Source organism: Rhea americana, unplaced genomic scaffold, assembly GCF_003343005.1.
Source record: "Rhea americana isolate MKP2758 unplaced genomic scaffold, rheAme1 scaffold_52, whole genome shotgun sequence".
NCBI classification, from domain to species: Eukaryota; Metazoa; Chordata; class Aves; order Rheiformes; family Rheidae; genus Rhea; species Rhea americana.
The window spans coordinates 4,182,426-4,202,753 of NW_028186668.1; the positions used below are offsets into that span (position 1 = coordinate 4,182,426).

Sequence of the window (20,328 nt, forward strand, 5' to 3'; positions counted from 1 at the left end):
TTAGCACAGGACAGAGTAATACAGATTACTGTACATAGRAATTGTGGTTGGCTGATATTACAGGTTCCAAAATGAAGTTCATATTTAAATTACTCACAGTGGTAATACTTCTATCATTACTCTAGCAGTTATTTTACTACCTATTCTAAAGTGACCTCTTATTCCTAAATATTTTAGGGATTTGTGCATTGGGCACAGGCTGGAGAGGCTTCAGTTGTTAGCAGTCCCTAAAAAGGAAACAGTGTATCAGCTGGCCACAGCCACCTAACTTTACAGGTTCCAGTCAACCTCCCATTCTTATTCCCACTCCTCTGAAAACACCTCTGGACTGAAAGTCCACTAAATGATCCTATCCAACAGTTTGTCTCCTTTGCRCTGTTCGACTTACAAGAGGGCAGAGAGGAGGAGGGCAAGAGGTGAAAAGCAATAGGTCCACAGTATTTAAAGCTAGTATAAGGTGCTCATTTAACAGGGGAATTATTACAAGAAACCTTATGCACAAACAGTTCCCTTGTATGCTACCAGTAACATTTGGGAAGAGGTGTCTTTATTTAACGTGTTTATTTTTCTTTTAAATCCTTCTTTGGTCACTCAGCTTGGAGTCTCAGTAGGTATTTTTTCCTCTGCTAATTTCTCTTGATCACTAGCTAGATAGTTTCTCAGATGTCAACACATCCAAAAGTTTAATGCTTTCTTGACATGAGACAATAACATATTTTCAGCTGTTCTGTTACGCTTCAGTTAACTAAATTTTTAGGAAGTCTATCATCAYGAAGTTCCAATATTTAAATAAAATGTATGAAGAAAAGATGGTTACAGACATGAAGTTTGACTGTCAGTCTATGAAGCAGAGTAATGCTGATTCTAAGGGACAAAAACAGTCAAAGGAAATCCGATCAGTCAATTTTTCTTTCTGTGAATCTGCAAATAAYAAGTAATCCTCAAACTACCAAGGTGTTGAAATTCATTTTTACTCTTATGGCAGAGAAGTTAGGTTGCTAACCTACTTCTCTTCAAGTGCTTCAACAAGCAACAGAACTCATTTCTCATGTCCTAAATCCCTAAAAATATCATTAAAATGAGAAAAGATACATATAGCTTACTGAGATTTTCTTGCCTTTTTTACAGCTTACTCTCTCCACTTTCTCATCACATGTAGATTTTGAAATAGATGCAACAAATGCTCTTTTTCTACCTACTGTAGTCAGCCAGAGAGTTCAACTTGAGCCWTGAATCCACACAAAGACAGTGCAACCCTGAAACAGGGACTCTCTAGGAGATCAAGCATCTGCAGCCCAGCAGGACRGGCCTGAGCTTTGCAATGCCTGCTGGTCACCCTTTAGCTCATGAGAAGCAGATGTAAAAGCAAAATTTCTGCCATCAGATTCCCAGCCCATTAGTCGATCCCCACTTCTCTGTCCTTCTCCTGAGACAAAGCAGAGTCACTGATGCTGCTGGACTATGTCTCCGTCTCTGCTGGGGCAAGCTGAAACCTCAGCATAGCTCCTGCTTCAAATGCAGGTGGTGTCAAATATCAAAAGGCAAATAGTGCTAATTTATCTTTAATTGTTTATATATGAGAAAAYGGCTAGGCAAGAAAAAGTTGGTGCTGATTCCAGCCTGGTCAACAATATGTTCCCATTWAAAAGTTCACAGTGAACTGAAACAGCACCTACCCCACAAGAAGCACAGCATGAATGGGATGGCATAGGGCAGGACATGACATCTAAGTGCAGMTATTGGTCTTACCCAGCCAATATTTGGGGGGAATATTACTGTGTTAGGGAATATCTCAGTATTTCATCACAGCGTATAAAGTGTCTTAACTCTTTTAYAGCCCCATCTCTTTCATGGCTCCCAAATACAAACATTCAAATAACCAGTGTAAAGAAATGGACACCAGCAAAAGTTTAGACTTTTCTATGACAGATCCAGTTCCGCACATAGGAAAAGAGTTGCTAAATAACTCTGGTAGACATTCAAATTTCTAAGTGCCAACACCCAAATTCAGTCAAATGACTGAGCATCGATTACCTCACTTGATACCAGGCTATGAGGTTAATCATTTGTATTAAGAAGGGAAGCATGCAGACTGCTGCCCACCACAGCAATTACTATGAGACTCGTTACTGTGAAGACAGTAGATAATTCTGCCTCAGATTAAAAAAAAAAAAAAAAAAAAAAAAAGGAAAAAAAAAAAAAAAAAAAAAAAAAAAAGCTTTCCTGGCCTTTTCCTTGTAATACTATAAATCTACTTAATATTCTGCAGTTTACACTTTGTAATGTTGTAATGCAGCAAACTAATGATAAAAGCAGATCACTTGATATGCAATATTTTATTTTCATTTTTATCTACTGTTACTGCATCTAAGCTTTACACTTCAGCTGACATTCTGGAAATTTGTTARTTGTGTTTAGGTACAGCAAAACTCATAATATGCTCATGTTTTAAGTACAACATAACATTTAGTTCTTTTTAGGAATACTTCATCCAATATATGTGACTTGACAGAGAACTCATTCTCCATCTTCATTAGTAATTTGATATGATTTATATATTTTCAGATTTAAAACTGTGAAATAATTTTCTAGCTAACTGAACGACATTTATCAGAAATGTAGGGGTGCTATCAAAAACAATGCAAGACATGACACAATCACATATGCGCCTTCCCATATCAATCAATTTCATACATTTCTTTTAGACAATATACATACACGCTGAACCATGTGCATACCCGTTCCATGTAATTTCACATTRTCATTCTAATGATGGAATGCATTTGACCAAGCACAGACAGCGAAATCTAGAACTTTTCTCATATTCTTCATGAAGTGTTCAGACTTTAATATGCTATAGTGAACGAACATTTATGAAAACAAAGAATTGCTTGTGGTACAGGATAACAGTCCAGCGGAAATAAACCTGAATTTGACAGAAGATACTCAGCACATGACCCATTTTGGTGCTCTGTAAGTTCTGCATGCTGTTCTCTTTTATAAACTAAAATGATTCATTTAATTTTAAAAACAAGTGACTATTTACTAAAATAAATTTTATTGATATATTGACATTACATAAATGTAATGTAAGCACTGTACTGAAAGGGAGCCTATACTTGCATGTGTCTCAATGTACAGATGCATCTCATTGCATAAAAGATTAAAATTGTGCACAGAATCAGTAATTTGCTGGCTTTGGGCTAAAACTACGATAAGTTAGCTTTTATTTCAGGATGCAGAGGAACACGGCAGACCCTGGCTCAGGWCTTAACTTAGCTTCAGTTAGTTTTAATAAAATCCTAGGTATTGTCCAGTTGTCATATATTTTCTCTGGGCCTGGTGGCATCCAGGAATAGATCTACAGGATCACACAGATCTCCTCTTGCTCTCACATTACGTCTGTTCCAGCACCAGGAACTTTTGTGATTTTAGTGAGAAGTTTTTCTAAACTTGAGGAACATATTCAGAACAAAGATCTTTTTAGCAGGTGTTTGTGTCACCTTTGCAATGGCAGTCATGACACAAATGGGTATAAGGCAATCATCAACCAGACTCATTCCTTTGTGAATTTTATTTGAAAATCCCTGGAAGAAAACATGATTTTTATTATGTCAGCACACTGAAGCATCTCACAGAAAACAATATTCCTCCTTTCTGAGCTATACAAATTTCTGCCTTTGTCCTGCTACCTTCATTACCTTCATTTTCTTTAGCCTCCTTGATACCTCAAAAAAAAATGTTTGTGTTCTTAGCACCTTCAACTACTCTAAAAATGAACTAAATGGAAGCCAAAGTCATTATCAGCTTACTGGAAATCACTCTGCATCTGACAGGATTAAGACCACTGAGCTAGAATCAATGCAAGGTTGGCAATTATCAGCATGCATGCGTCATGGGTTACCATTCACAGCTTTTCTATGCTCATGACACATCCAGTTTATCCAAGATCACATCCTCTATCCTACCAAGCACACTATTCCTGGAAAACGCATCAAAAAAAAATCAGCAYCCACTGTTTGTCTGACCAGTGTGAATCATTTTCAAAAGCATGTCCCCAGCAAGATGGATTTGTTTTGCTGCTTGATTTGGCACTCTCAAGTGACATTATTTAACCCAAAGATTTTAGGCACTGATACAACATTTGCTATATCACCGACATCCAAAATGGGAAGTAAGTTTTAAAATAGCATTTAAAAGTCACAGATAGATTGTGTTGCATAAAAATTAACAGCATCACAACTCATGGATGATTTTTTCCCCAGCTGGGACTTATCACAACCTTTTCCAGCCTGGGACTGCCAGCTGGAGTGTCCTTGCAATTGGTGGCAGGGGCTGGGAGTCGAAAGTTAGCTCCCACAGTAGTTTTCCAGCTAATCAAAACTCTAATCTGTGGCTGTAGCACTTGGTCCTTTTCCTCTTTCCTGACTTTTTTCTTTACTTTTGACAATCTCTGCTGATCCCTGGCTTGTAGGATGTTTCCTATCCTGGTTCCTACTCTGGTTCTTAGGATCACTCATGCAGCCTTGACCCCCCTGAACTGCTGTATCATTTTAACATAAGGTAAAAACATGGACCTCCAAGGATAATTTTAAGCTTTTTTAACCTTCTTCTCACTTTCATTTACACCTTTTATTATTCCCATATTTTCTCTAAGATTTCCATGTTGATTCCTAAAATGAGGCTGTTTTTAATAAATATACTGCCGCAGTTATTAAGGACTTCTGATGAAAGATGACTATAGTTTCAGTAAAAAAAAACAAAAAACAAAAACAAAAAAAAAACACTACTAAAGCAAGGTTATAATATTACAGGCATTTATTTTGTTTTAGTCTTCCTTGTCTGTTTTTGCAAACTGCTAAAAACACATGTGCTTGAGTACTTACAACTAAAATCTCTGCGTTTTGGCCCTGAACATTACTTGTACATGCATCCTGGCTCTATGGCAGCCAAAATTTATCCTTTTTCATTCTGCTAGCCGATAACTGACTTGCCATTGCCATAAAAGGGACAGAGCTTCAAGCACAATATAAAAATTCCTGGGATGTTTGAGTCAACCCTCATTTAGCTTATTTTTTCCCTTAATACATACACTGTGAACACAAGCCATTAATATACTAATTTTTCTTCGTACTTTTGTTCCAATTCCTTAGGGTCCACTTAAGTCTGCATCAATGCATTTTCCAGCCTTATTTGCTTTTATTAAAAACATTTGTTTGCAAATATGGTAGACTATCAAACATTTGTATTCCTCAAAAACAGAAGTCTTCAGTAGACTAAAAACGAGTTTTCTCCCACCACATAAACAACTGGACTAATAAGACCAGGAAATTTACAATATCCAGTCAGCACATAGCTATCCAGTGAAAAATCAGCTGTCTAATTTGGTTTATTCATTAGCTACAACTGAAACAAAGTCTCTGAAGAACTGCATGACCAAAAAAAAACATAGCAAACAAAACAAAAAAAAGAGAGTGAAAGCATGCTAACTTCTCTATACTAACCTAAGGATCCCATAAATTATCTGTTAAAATAGAACCAATTAAAAAAAAGCAATGTAAGTTGTTTTCCCCTCAGTTAGTGATTATTTGCATGAAGAGATCGCCTACTTCACTGTAAGTTTTCCAAATACTATCTATAAAAATAATCCTTGCATAAGAACAGCGTTAACTGTATTGATAAATTAGAACAGTTGCATCCACTACGCTATTTAGAAGTGCTCTGCCAGGGTAGTGCTCCATTATCAAGGCAATATCCTCCTGTGCAGAAGACAGAATAGCACCTTGGCTCCAAAAAATAGGTTGATTGTGTTGGTGAACCAATAAAACTCCCATGTAGCTAGAGAAGATTATAAATTCCATGGCAGTGGAGGGAAAAAAAAAAAAAAAAAGAGAGAGTCAGAATAAAGGCAAATCTGGCTGGACTTTTTTTTTTTTTCCCCCAAAAAAAAGGTGGTGGAGGAGATGCAATGGTAGTTACCTCAGGTCATTTCTTTCTAACAAGTAGCAGGGAACACCACTAGCATTCTGGCAGCTTTTTAAGAAGTTTTGCATCTAGAAATGATTTGTGACTTTCATCATGTCTCAAATCAGAGACTAAATACAGAATCTCATAACTTGAATTTCTCAGCATATCTMTTCTGCTACCATTTTAAAAGCTGGACAGAGTTCTCTGTTGAGATCACAATATTTTACCTAAAAAWTATTTCTGCTTCTCAGTTCTAGAGTTTGAAATATTCTTGAGAGCAGATACACAGTATTTCTTGTGTTTTACAGATAGTAAAATTGTTAACTTGTCCCATGCCTAGTCTATGAAAAGGTATTTCTCTTCTAAATGCACCTAACTCACTAGTCCTTTAATTAAAAGRCCCTAGTTCTTCATGCCAATCCTTGTGCATTAAGCCAATTATTTTATTTTATAACTGACAATTTCTTCCTTCAATTGCCTCTCAACCATCWTGAAAGCCTTCATCTCAAAACGCTGCATCTGTCACTGTTACTAGAGGATAAAGGCCACAAAAAGATGAAAGAAAACAAAATGTATTTCTTTTTCTTTGCAATTTGTTTACGCTGCGCAGTTGACGGCRCTTTGTGCTTTGTCCGTTACACCCTTCCTGAGACCCTCCAAGAGGCTATTTGCCAGTAACAGCAGCAGTGAAGGTGAAGCCAGCAGACGCATGCACGGAGAGAAAAGGGAGGGGAACAGAGGATGTTTGATAGTCCTGCTCTTGGATCCACCCAAAAGAACCCCAGCTCRCACATAACTTTCATAAATAAAGCTGAACAACTTTACCAAAAAGAATAGTTTGACAGGTATAAAGGTGGGGCTACAATTTTCTTTTGAACCCGTAAGTACGYAGGAAGCCAACAGACTTCAGTAATATTCTGATGCTCCTGCTGAAGTTTTCACGTGCTTGATAACTTGGCAAATCAGAAGTGAAAAGGAGTATCTCCTACCACCACCGTGCATTCACCTTAGCTGGAGAAGTCATGGTTTACTGTATTTTTGCCCGTGCTGGAAATGTGACAGAAGTAGGTACAACAGGGTGTAGATTATAAGAGATTTCCTAATAAATGCACTTTTGAGATATTAGATCAGTCAAGACAGTAACAAGTAAATCTAGAGCTGAACAGAGTATAGCAGAGGCACTGGAAGCAAAATTGTTTTTAATATGCAATACTGTATATATTTTTAAGAAAGTTTAATCAGACTCCTTTATCAGTAAGAGGATATCTCAAAGCTAAATAAAGGTAAATAGTGTTCTTTTTAGTCTTTGAAGTACTTATACAATACAATGCATAAATTTTTCTAATACTAAGCAGAAACTTAAAGAGGATACAGATTTTTTTCTGACTAAAACTATGTATGCCAGGAAGTAACAACAGAAAGGATTTTTCTTATTTTCTACACACAGAACACATTTGCCTTTTCTTTATTGCAAGTCCCTTCATATTAAAATGACATAGGGATAATAATTGACTTATTGACATTGTTATAATTTGTTCTGAACWTATGCTTCCTTACAGTCCAAGAGGGCTAATGCCACATACTTTTCTGATGTATTAAATTACCAAGAATAATTCCAGACAGTCATGACCCAGAGAAGTCAAAAATTATCTTCCCACAAACATTATTAATTTGTGGCAATACTTCATATGTTCAATTTCTCATTAAACACACTGGTTGCTATTCCAGTCAGCTCATGCCCAAATTTTGCCCTAGGACCAAACTTTGCAAGGTGTCAATTGACTTTCTAATGAGAAAGTCAACGGAAATTCTGGGAAGGGAGCAGTATGCAACTTTTAAACACTGATGAAGTAAGTCAATTTATTTTTGTATTGAGGTTGTTGAATCTTCCTTTGTTTAGTCTAGTTCTATAAAAAGAACGATATTCATAAGCCTATCCCAAGAGATGGTTCTGACATTTTTAAACAATTGCATTAGCTGCCTGCATCGGCTATGCCACATTTCTCCACAGAGTCATGACAAGTGACAGTATATATGCAAGTAGCTTGAACAGCCAGTATAATCTTCAACGTTATATAACCTAATTATTTTCCAGATTATATAGTCTGAGCAGAGGAGCTACAATGGAATACTGCAGTAGTTCTAAAAACATTCAACAGACATTAATGTTCAGAAGTGAAAACCTTGATACTTGAKATTATGGTCCACAAATGCACTTGCATATGCTGATGCTGAACAGCTGGCTCTGGGAATGACATTCCCAAAGATGAGTCAGGAGTGCTCAGGAAGGCTGGACAAGAGTTCTCCGCAGCCAGCACGCTCAGCTGGTGGTGCTCAAACACAGCAGGTAACAAACATGTACATATCTCTGAAACAACCTACATTTCTCTCCAAATTCTGGCACCTCATTGTCCTCTTGCCTCCTAAGGCTGCCACTCAAAATYAGGTACTGGCCTAGTTTTTTTAGCCAGAGTCACTTCTCTAAATATAAGYACCCAACCTTAAATGCCTGAGGAGAGAGAGCTGGTTATTCCTGCCTTGACATGGAGCTGGAGAAGCAACCACTGCGGCATCTCTCTCATGGAGCAGCTGGAGCTCTGGCAGGGGAAGCAGGGCAAACAGGCCCAATTCCCCATTCTGCCCAACAGGATTCAAATCTACTTCTCCCATCTTCCAGCATCTAAGTGCTGCTTCCTTAACCAGAAGACTAGACCACACAGTTGATGGCATGSGATGGGACAGAGAGATGACATCTATCTCTTGCTGGGGCTGTGCCATTGTATAAAAGATGTAGATGCTGCCTCCATGGCCAGAGGGAGGGAAAGAGGAAGTGGACAGGAAGGGCAGCAGGGAGAARGATGTTCCCTCGGAGGGGGGAAGGAGTCACAAAGCCTGTCCCTTTATTTCTAGAAGTGCTTAAAAATTCTGTTTTGTTTATGTTTTCATCGAATGACTCCCTACTGCCAGGAGCAGACCCAAGGACTCCTGCTTCCCTGGAGAACGCTCCTCACTATGTGCTAGAAGGCTACATCCCTGCCTTGGCTCTCAGTGCTCTCTGTGGCTGCTCCAGATCTCACACCTCTCCCTACAGGCTGATGTAGCGCCATCAGGAGGAATGGAAATGCTGCACTTCTCTTCCTTATTCCCCTCTCGTGCCCTATTAAAATCCTCTTTAGCCTGAGATGGGGGTACCAAACCCTGTCTCCAATCTCCCAGGCAGTTTACTGAATGTCAGCTGGATCTCTCCATCTGGCCATCTTTTTGAATTAAGGTGATCATATCTCCATTCTGAACTGCAACTTATCAGGGTTTGCTACACAGGCTCTTAGTATTTACAGGACTCATCCTTCAGGAGATTTAGGGATGTTGATGTCAAATGGCTTTTAAAGCATAGGTGAGGTGAGTTGTTCAGCATCTAAGATGTGATCCTTCACATGAATGGCTAGAGAATGCATGTGCTCAACTTTGCCTTACTTCACTTGTAAAAATACACCAAAGTGAATTGTTGTCAGTCATTCAAGACAGTCACATGACTTTTTTCAAGCCATATGCAAAAAAGTTGAAGTGATTTCTTTTATCTGCCTCTTGGCTCTACTATTGCATCCTAGAGAACCATTTTTTAATGAAAGCAGAACAGAAGAATCTTTCAAACTAGTTGGGATTGACTTCTTATTTGCTTTCAGCCTTGAATTGTTTGTGTGGGTGTGTCAAACAGCGGCCCCAAATATGATTAAAAATAGAACGGGTGACATGAGGAAGGTGTGAAGGCTACGCAACAGAGCAGCCTCTGCCCAGCCACCAACAATACTACACCCCCGACAGGGCTTGCAGGGGACAGTAACCTTTTGGCCTCTCATCAGGACACTCCTAACAGCTGGCAGACATTCAGCTTAAACAGCACTGGTAGAAACAGCATTGTCCTTATGGAAAAAATTATGCATGCTTTTAATCATTTTTTTGGCCTACTTTCTGCTAGTAGCTGGACAGAGCTTTCTCTCCATTCTGGCCCAGCTCCCATTTTGCCAAGAGAAAAAGTTCAAAGGGAGATGGAGTGGGCATTCAAGGAGAAAAGCTAAACCCACTGTTGAGTTGCTGCAGATACAGGCATCTCCTCCCCTCCTCTGAAGTGGAATGACATGCAGACTATTTATATCAAAGGTAGCTTGTCCCACTGTTTAAGCAGAGCCAGAGGTCCTTGTTGCATTTCAGAAAACACACAGAATGCAGCTCCTGTAATACTGACARTATAGCAAAACATTAAACTAGGATTTCCATGGCATTGTCATCTCTCAACTAAAAAGTACTAATGTTAGGCAACAGACTTTCTTCAAAGGAAACAGCAACCAGAAGAGTGTCAGAAATGAGAAACCCTGCAGAGTTCCATCAAAACAAGTTTCTTCTGTAACTGTCTCATGGGATTAATCTCTCAGTCTGACCTGAAAACATCTCAGTCTAGTGCCATGTTTTCCACAGTGCTCTCAATTTCAGAATGGAAGGTGAATCTCATAAGAAAAAAACATGAAATCATACAAAACTCAAAATTAGCTCTAACTAGTATTTTAATGTAGAATATACTGAACTTCTAGTGCGTGTTTGCATTTTATAGTGCCATATTACAACCTGAGAAGGTCCCTGTGGAAGCTGCAAAGGATTTGTCCCTTTACCTACAGCAAGGCATGTGATCCTGACCTCAGCTGSCTCAAGACTGGCTTTGCTATGTCAAATGCCTACATAAGAGCAGCCGTTCCAAATCTCCTTTTATGTATTTAATCATGAATGTGAGAATGATAAAAACAATTTTTTTAATTTGTCAACCCTACTACACTGCAGAATTAACATAAATAACAGAGCATTAGTTGCTTCTGCTACATTTTCATCCACAGACATGACCCCAAGTTTCAGTTAGTCAGTTTTGTGCAACCATGATGAAGGCAACAGGAAAATTAAGAACATACCTTGACAAGAGTGTGGCAGCATGAATACAAATTTTTTGGAAAGTCTAGCTGATGTAAGCTATTTTGGGGCAGGAAAGAGTCTTTTTTTTTTCAGGAGAAAAAAAGATTGCATGGGTATTCAGTCTATTGGGTAGTCTAATGGGTATTGCAATCAATACCAGATATTACCTCGCCTATTCCACATTCATCTTCTAAAAACCCAGCTACTCTTTGAATGTAAATAGAGCAACTGGATAGCAGGAATTTATTCATCTGAGGACAACGTGAGCACTGGGCCAGCTCTGCCATCCCTCTGAAAGCAGAAATAAGAGGTCCTGCCCAGGGTACAGTAGATAACGTAACRCCATTCAGTCATCATCACTGAAGTGCATCAGTCTGGCTCAAAGATCCCAAAAGGGAAGCCCCTCTGTTACCACCCACATCCTGGTATGCTGCAGGCCTACAGCAGTCTCCATCGCCCTGTGGATAGCTGCCAGTAACCTCCGAGAGAGTGGAGCTGTGGACAATGCCAACAGAACTGAATTGATTCAAAAGCCACCTTGGCTTAAAGTCTATCTAAGCTAACAAAACCGCTGTAAGTTTAACTTCCATAGCATACAGAAATTGTAAAGCTTGTGCAGGTACCATAACATGGAGATAAAGATTAATTATGCAATAACATTAAGATATAATTAACAGCTCCAGATTACATTGTGAAGATTTCTGATTTTAGTAAAACAATTTATCCAGCACAGAGGAGAATTCTGAAACAGTCTCTCCAGAGTTGCCGTAAAAGATCTGAAAYTGTGTAACAGATATTAAAGTTCTCATGTTCTTTTAACAGATTTATCTTCCCTACATACTGCTTGCTTTCTCTGACTGACAGTCATGGTTTCCCCAATGACTTCATCTAAAGAGTGCAAGATGGGAACATATTCCACAGACAGACCTTTACACCTCCAGGAACACCAAATCCAAAATTCAAACACGAAACATTTATCTCAAAGGATGTTCATTGATCAAAATTAATATATCTTGAAAAGATTGCAGCTGGGTGAAACGGTGGGTGAAACATCTAATAGGTGTTATCACCAAGTGATTTACTGCAATCACAGTAAATGACATTATCAGCAACAGGTAAGACATCAGAAGTTCAGTGCACTTCTTATTTAGCTGATTCAAGGCATATAATCTCCGTCTTCACGTAGAGAAGACATAGTTCAATACAGAATTTAATTTCTGCTGAAGCCGCAGAAGAAAATTAAAAATGTCCCTTTCCAGTACTTCCTTTACCGATTAAGACGACATTACAAAAAGCTTCCTGCCCRTGTCTGCTTACATGTTTTCAGCATCACTGAATTTCAGTATCACAATATCAAACTATCCAAATGCAAGAAAAATGCAAGGAGATATGAAATGATGAGCCACTTCAAATTGTAATGTAAACTGCTTTTACTTGGAGGACAGAATATCTGAGGAATGGGACATATACTTCAAGAGTGCCAGGAAACAGAATCCTTTAACTTAAGGGACAGTGGATAGCTAGTATCTCAGTGATAAAATTAATTCCCTTAGCAAGACTTTCAGACTCCTTACATACTTTCGCTTTTAATTATCTGTGGCTGAATCTCGCTCTGTGGGGAAAGATGCCAGAACTCGACTTTAATCATTAACATTAGAAGCCTTCCCGGTCCTCAGCCTCCTGCCGGGGTCAGAGGCAGCGAGCCAAAGGCTCTGAATCCAGGCAACCACCTACCCTCACGCCCTCTCCTGAGCCAGAGGTGAGCCCGGCGGAGCGGCGGGGGAGCGCGGGCGCCCCCGCCGCCGCCGCCGCCGCCCCGTGGTCGCCCCGCACGGCGCCGGGCTGCGCTCCCCGCGCCCTCCCGGCAGCCGCGGCGCGGGGCTGCCCCGTGGCCCCGGCCCCTCTCCGCCGCCCGGCAGCGCGGCATCCCCGCGGGGAGCGCAAGCACCACCTGGCCGCTCCCACCTTTCCGGCAGCGCGGAGGCCCGCCGCGATCCAGGCGGACAGGGGGCACAGGGGCTCCCTGCCGCCGGCCCCGGCTCGCCCCACCTCGGCCCCCGTGCCGTGCCGTGCCGTGCCGAGCCCGCGCGTCCTTCTCCAGGAGGGCAGGGGGCGAGGGGGCCATTCCGCAGGGAGCGCCAGGGGGGAGCCGCGCCCGCGCGCCCGCCCGCCCCCGCGTACTCACCGCGGCAGACACGGCGCTGAGCTCGGCGCTCAGCAGCAGCCCGAAGCCCAGCCAGAGCCACATGCTGCCGCGCACCGCACCGCGCACCGCACCGCGCCGCGGCTCAGTGTGCGGCTCCGCGGCGCCGGCCCCACATGCGCGCCTCTGCCCGGTCGCGGCTGCGGCGCCTGCAATGCTTTCGAGGCGAGGGACTCGCAGCGCCGTAACTTATGGGCGGCGGCAGCCCCCCCTCCTCCTCCTCCTCCCGGGCGGAGACCCTGGGAGGAAGAAACCTCGCCAGCGCCCGCTCCCCGCCGGCCGCAGTTCCTCCTGCCGCTGCTCGCTGGTGTGTGGCGGGGGCGGGGGGAGGGAGCCGAGCTCCCTTTTTGCCCCCCAACCGCCGCGGCCGCCTGGGCCGGAGCGGCGCGGAACGGTGCGGAGCGGGCGCGGCGCGGCGCGGCGCGGCGCGGGCGGGCTGCGCGGGGCCGGCCGCGGAGGCGGGAAGGAAAGGGGGCGCGGGATCCGTGCCTGCCCGTCGGGGATCCGCGCTCCGTGTTCCCACCGCCACCACCTCCGCCGGCTGGTGCGGCCACTCCGCGGCTCTGCGCGGCCCGGCGACCTCCGGGGGGGCGGCTGGCGTAAAATGCGCGGTTTTGTCTGCCTTCCAGGGGCTGCCGTGCCGCGTAAGGAAACCCAGAGCGGAGCCCCCCGGGCAGGGAAGGAACGAAAATGGACATCTCGCGGCTTCCTAAAACGCGCATTTTTATTTGTCAGTAAGTAATTCCACTTCGCAGGTCTGGGGAAATGACTTTTTAAAAGTCCTAGGGTGGTAACCTTTCACTGTAAAGTTTTTTTCACGTGCTTGTATTCTGCTACATTAAAACTATCTTATGCTTTTCCACCCTCTTATGCAGGCATGTGGGGCTTCTGCTGATCCTGATAGAAATCATGCTGTCAGCCGTCAAAGTAGATGCTGTAAGTAAAATACCTTATGACTTTTACTGAGGAGAGAGAAGGGAAAAGCAGTTTCCTTGGTACCAGAGAGCAGGGAACTGCATTTGCCTTTTGCCAGATGGCTGATCTATCATTTCATTAAAAGAAACAACCAACAAATCATCTCTGCAAGCCTTACAAATTATTGCTTTCAAGTAAATGATGTGTAACAGAGAATTGCTAAGACTGGTGTCAGGTAGTTTGAAATACTCTGCAGTTACTTTTGCTCAGACCAGATAGCTTGCTGAAGTAATAATGAGCAGTTAGAAGCAAGCCCTAAAACTGCTTCATTTTCATAAGAAAAGCACCAAGACAGATGGGTGGAACAAAAACTCTTGCAGCTACCAGAGAGTATGTTGGAAAAGCTGACCTGGAGAAGAAATATCTTCACTTAAGTATAGACCTCATCTGAGGACTTAGATTGAAGCTATGGCTTAATTTTACAAATCAGAAGCACATTTATAGATATATTGTTGCTTAAATTAAATTGTTAAATCCCAAAATAAGAATTGATAAATTAAATGCTGTATAGGTGATTGTGAATATCTGCTAGTGGTGGTGATGCAAACAGAATGTATTAAATCTCGTGGTCATTACCACAGGGGTGTGAAACAAGTGGGAGAGCTGCATATGCTTGTTACAATGCCTGGTGAATTTAATTGAAAGATTTTCGTGAGTGCCAGTAGGCTTTGGATCAGGCCTGAATACTGCAGGCTAAAAGGTTGCTAAGACTTAGCCCGTGACTGCTTTTGTCAGTCACTAAGTGAGAGTGAGGCTTTGTGGTCCTGTGCCAAGGGCAAATATGACCTTGATTAATTTTTTTAAAACCCATTCTATTTATATTTTATTCATACTCTCTGCAACTTTTACCTCTTTTTATTAATTTACGCTCCTTATAGATATCTAGTGTAGTTACATATTTGTAGTGAGATGGCATAATGTATTAAGAAGTGGGAAATAGGGCTTTTGCAGTAGATATTGTAGCACGTTGTAACAATTTTTTGCACTCCAGCTGCAGTCAGCGCATACAGTGTGCCCTTCGGTCTGCATGGCTGATTATGCTTGGTGGAGCGTTGAGGCTGATCTCTCCATACCATGGCCAGGTGGGAGCTGTGAGGGAGGCTGGAGACCCAAAGCCCCATGGGAAGGGAAGTGAGCAAGGACCTCGAGTGTCACATGTTCCTTGTCTTCATCATGGGCTTGTGATAAAATCATCATTTTACTGAACCGTGCAAAACAAGTATTTACCACACAATAGTGAAACTGGAGCAGATTGATGGTGTTTAGGCCCAGTAATGGAATYGCTGGGATCAGTTGACATAAAACTGTGGCATTTGTGGCATGAGTCTTCTTTTTATGAATTTGTGCTGCAGACTACATTGCATGATACCTGAGCTATAGCTATAGCATAGGCTAATTTATTCTCCTTTATATTCTYGCTTCTGCACTGCAGGCTGCAATGTAATATAGATGTAAGCAGAAGAGTTACTCAGCTACCTTAATTAATGGATGCATTCTGGCCATGGCTGTTTGAATCTCCACATTCTGTTTTTCCCAGAATTTCTTGGAAGAATAAATTATCCTGCAAGGATATCTAATCTCCCTGATTCCTAAGGTGGCTGCATAGGAGATGAAACACATTCTCCAGGGATGGCACGGTGAATGTGCTTGAGGAAGTAAGGTCRTGCTTTCATGAAAAATCTGAGCTGCACGGCCACCAAAATGTTTATCCCATATCCTGCCTTGTGCCGCTCCCTTCCCTTGGCCAGCACAGGTCTTTCTGTAATCGCATGGTGAACTTAGTTGTAAAATTATTGGTTTAAATTTATCAGCTCCCCTGAAAAGAGAAGAAGGGCAAGTGCTAATCTGGGGCTGGATCAGATCACCGCTGATATTCATAAACACTCGGGCTGGCACAGTACTGGGAATGAGCAGCTGGGGATGGGAAGTAAGGTGGGCTTGCTCCTTTCAGGGGCAGCTCCAGCTGAGTATGTTTGCAAAGTTACAGAGTAAGCCTGTGTGGGAAGTAGCAGCATCTGAATCTTTGCAGGTGGGTAGTTGGCAATGATATGGAAGGTTGATTTTGTGCATGAGTATTGAGATTCAGAAGAATGCCTGAATTCCATATTTTCTGTGCAAGTCAGGAAAACCCCTTTTTTCCTTTATATTGTAACTATGTTTGCAACAGTAAATCTTTTACTATTTGTTAGACAGATTAATGTGTTAATGTTATGAAGTGTTTTATTAGCTCATATAAAAATGTTATGAAAGTGAACAGTATTTTAAAGTTTGTGGAATCAGATCTTAAAAATCATTGTTCTGCCTATAATTGCACAAGCAAAACAGCTGAGTTTGGCAGCCATATATGTGAATGATATACAGTTGTTGGAGATAAGTGTTGTTGAGTGAGCAAATTACACATTGGAAGAAACTGGAACAAGATTAAGGAGAAATCAGGCAAGGAGAGAGAGAGAGGGGAACTCTGAAAAGTTTGACTGGATGTATAGTCTGGCAGACTGTTGCTAGCTGTTTAGGAGATGGATGTTTCTGAGCAGAGAAAGAAATGAGAGAGGAAGAAAAAGAGGATGTTTAGAGTATCTCTGTATTGAGGAAGAAGAAATGGTGTCTTTGATGACAGGAGAGGATGCTGCTTTCAAACCAAGGAAAAAGTGTCCCTGGATGGAAATACTAAGAAAGACAGCCAAATGGAGTGGATTAGGCTCCAGTTATCTTTAGCGCTCTTTGGCATATACTGGCTATGTTAAAGGCCCCAAATAGCTTTGGAACTCTACCAAAATGCAAATGTAAATATTCATCTGGCTTAAATAGAATTAAATTGTTTCAACTACCCAAAATATAGCCAAGTTTACAGATTTCTTCTCCCTCTGTCTCATCCCAAATGTATTGTGTCAAAAATATAATTCTTCGATTATAGCATTCTGCTTTTTGGAGAGAACCTATTTTCTGTTAATATTGATTATTTTCTTTTGTCTTTCCCCAATCACACTTCTTCATAATTGTTTTTTTTAATATTTTATGACTGTATTGGTATATTATCCTTTAGTATATTTTTAAACTGTCCTTAATTAAAATTACATTTTTTTAAAGCTACATTGTTATGGGAGCATTAGAATCCCAGAAAAGAAGGGAATGAACTTCAGATAACTTCAAATAAAAAAAACACTGAAAGAGAATGAGTTAGAATAAAAATGGTAAAAATAAGTAGCAGATGGCAAGTGACAGATATTCGAAAGGAAGAATACATATATACACACAAATAAGTAAAGAAATAGATGCAAAGCCAAAGTAATGCACTGGATATAATTCTTGGATATAATTCTGCTGACTTCTGTGATACTGTAGAGGGATATATTAGGGAGAATAGCATTAAAGAGGGGAAGGCAACAATCTTTAAAATGGGAGGATAAAACTAACAGTACTATTTACTTCTGTCTTTAGATTTTGTAGTGAAATTAGATGGCTACCACAGATGCCTAAGTTAATGTTCTCAAGTTAGAATGTGTCAGTGCTCTATGGCTATCATATATCCAGTTTTTCCCAGATGTGTCCTGCTTTTTTCCATCTGGAAACTTTTGTCTGGTTGAAACAGGAGGACTTTTTATGTTAACCCAGGATTTCCAGGTTGAAAGATGTCAGGGTGGAGTAATCACTCAGCCCACCCTGCTGGGCATGTCCACTACACATGCATGTGCTAAGATCACAGRCAGTGTGCAGAATATAACACTGACTGCATATGTACTGTGCAGATGATCCAGGAATGGGTAGCCATTCTAACCATTTTATTTATGTCTGTTGCATTTTATAAGAAAATTGGACAGAGTAATGATACCTGGCCAAAAAAAAAAAAAAGAAAAAAAAGAAAAAGTCAGCATTTTAGGGAGCCATCTGGAGTATGTAATCGCTTTGTTCACTTCCTCTTTTAACTCTGAAAGAATTAGTGGGAAGTTTGGGGAGGACTTTTTTCTAAATTCAAACACAAAGACATGAAGAAGTAGCTCCGTTAAAGGACTATGTGATCTTCTGGATGGAGGAAGTAGCATCCAGCTGGCTACATAAGGCAAAATCCCTCACTTTCACTAACATCAACAGCCAAGCGTTGATGTAGCAGCAGTGTTTTTTGATGTGCAGTGTTGTAGCGTGACAAGTGTCACACAGTGTGCACCATGCTGCAGATGGCAGGAAGGACAGCTGCACAAATGGGATTCTTATTTTTGCTTTCAGGAGCGGCAGGATTTCACCTGGCAGTATCAGTATGATGTCAGGCAGACTAGTGCACTCACTGCAGATACTACATACATGGAGTCATGGTCCGTAGCTAACAAATTCTACATTTCTGGTCTTTTTTCCTCCTATGCTGTCTGCTCAATGCATCAGTAGTATAGTTTCCGTAGATGTCTCCTTACCTTGTTCTTCTTCAGGTTGTTGCCTGAAACACCTCTTTGCTGTCATGGCTTTGAAACCAATACTCATCCTAATTTCTTATCTTTTAAGCCATCCTCATAGATAGTTTTCTTTAAGAGCCATTTCTACCATGTCTGTGTGTATTAATTTAGGGAGGCTATTCTTTGTGTAGAGTCTTATCCTAACACTATTTCAAGTTATTCATCCAAGAACTGAAGACAAGTTACACCAACAGGAATATACCATCTCCCCAGTAGAGCTATGAGAAAGAGGTTCTCGTGCATTTCTGTGCTCTTTAATCTCTCAGTGAAAAGTGCACACACGGTTTCTTTATTAATTTYTTTTTGAGAGGGGGATGAGTAGATAAGAAACATGCTCAAGAAACATACAGTAGTATATTCAGTGTAACTTTTTTTATTAGAGCTATTAAGTGGCCTTTAATATAGTCGTGCTGCATTTTGTGGAAGAGAGTTCTATCTGTTTCTTGTGTTACACTGAATACTTCATTTGAAGGGGAGAACAGATATTAAAATGTTGATACTGAGTGACATGGTTTAGAGCACAGATTTTATTATTGGCTCTTTTTGCCTTTTGCATTAGTGAATTTCTTGTCTGAAAATAGAATGCCCTTTATTAGTTGTATGCTTTTATTTTTCCAAGCCAAATATTGGTCAAGGATTGAAACATTCTTCATATTGTGTTACACTAATCCAGGATCTTGGAGAATTCAAAACTGATTTAGTAGTTTACAGTTCTGATGCCTCTGCTTGCCAAAGAAGGCAGTTTACCTTCTCCAGCCCATTCTCTCTTGGGAAAGTAATGTGTTATACTATTTGTGGTACTTTGTTTGTTCCTAAGGAGCAAAAGGCACAGTGAAATTTGCAGTATTTCCTGATGTTTATCAACAGCTATTCTCTTATTAATTGCAACTACCAGTTGACAGCAGCAGTTGACTCAGCTCACAGTGAAAGAATGTGATTTTTATCATGCAAACACTTCTGAATGATTAACAACTGATACTCTTTAATTTTCATGTGCCTTTTTGGTCCCTTTGGAAGCTGGAGGAGTGAGTCATTAGCATGCAGGAGTAGCTCATTGTTCTCAGACCCTAGAAATGATGCACAGCAAGGGAAAAGCAAGGGAAAGGAGAAGTTGATGAGCAAGCTTGTGTCGGCAGGAATAAATACACATGCCTCAGCTGAGACATTTTTGCAGCGGGACAGGCAGACACCCCAGCACCCATCAGAGTGGATCTGGGCACTGACACCAGGGCCAACCCGGCCCGCGGTGGCCGTGCAAGGACTTGGGGACAGGCTGAGGCCAGGCTGGAAAGCCAGCCCACAGGGTGGCACAGGCATGGGTGCACCCCAGCAAGGACCGAGGGCCTGAGCGCTAACGCCAAGGGAARCTCCGCTCCTCCCAGCTTTCTTCTCACACAGCTCTTTCCGCACAGCTCTCAGATTCAAGGCCACACAGCTGCACCAAGGACTGGCCAGGCGCCCGGGCAGCCAAACCTCGGAGGCTGGGGAGGGGGGAGAAGACACTCCTGATGTCGACGCCATGAGCGTGCCAGTTCTYAGTTCAGCTGGAGCTAGGTTGTATGACCACAAGGTAGCTAGAGGCTAACGGTCAGTAGTGGAAAACTTGGGAGTTTGGCAAAAAGTTGGCTGTGATTCAAGCTGTAAAAGCAAAAGTAAATCTTGAAGGTAAGGCAGAAATTTTAGGAAAATAGATTTGTTTGGGGAGAGCCAAAATAAAATTTTCAAAATTGACTGGAGCTTTGTGTATGGAAAGAATGGAAACTGTTATTTTGCCTTTTTCTCCTG

General features: G+C 41.5%; 2 protein-coding genes across 4 annotated transcripts in view; one reads left to right on the top strand and one right to left on the bottom strand.

Moving 5' to 3' along the window:
• COL4A1 (collagen type IV alpha 1 chain) overlaps positions 1-13,420 on the bottom strand; it is a 127,622-nt gene extending 114,202 nt beyond the window's left edge. The window contains exon 1 of one of the 2 annotated variants that reach the window (XM_085318133.1): positions 13,109-13,420. In XM_085318133.1, coding sequence (XP_085174259.1) covers positions 13,109-13,171 — 63 coding nt within the window. In that variant the 5' untranslated portion in view covers positions 13,172-13,420. The remainder of the gene's footprint in view (positions 1-13,108) is intronic. The other variant, XM_085318132.1, reaches the window with a different exon arrangement.
• The window catches only part of COL4A2 (collagen type IV alpha 2 chain), a 141,954-nt gene continuing 134,780 nt past the window's right edge, over positions 13,155-20,328 (top strand). Inside the window, exons 1-3 of one of the 2 annotated variants that reach the window (XM_085318130.1) lie at positions 13,155-13,520; positions 13,756-13,860; positions 14,002-14,062. In XM_085318130.1, coding sequence (XP_085174256.1) covers positions 13,817-13,860; positions 14,002-14,062 — 105 coding nt within the window. In that variant the 5' untranslated portion in view covers positions 13,155-13,520; positions 13,756-13,816. The remainder of the gene's footprint in view (positions 13,521-13,755; positions 13,861-14,001; positions 14,063-20,328) is intronic. The other variant, XM_085318131.1, reaches the window with a different exon arrangement.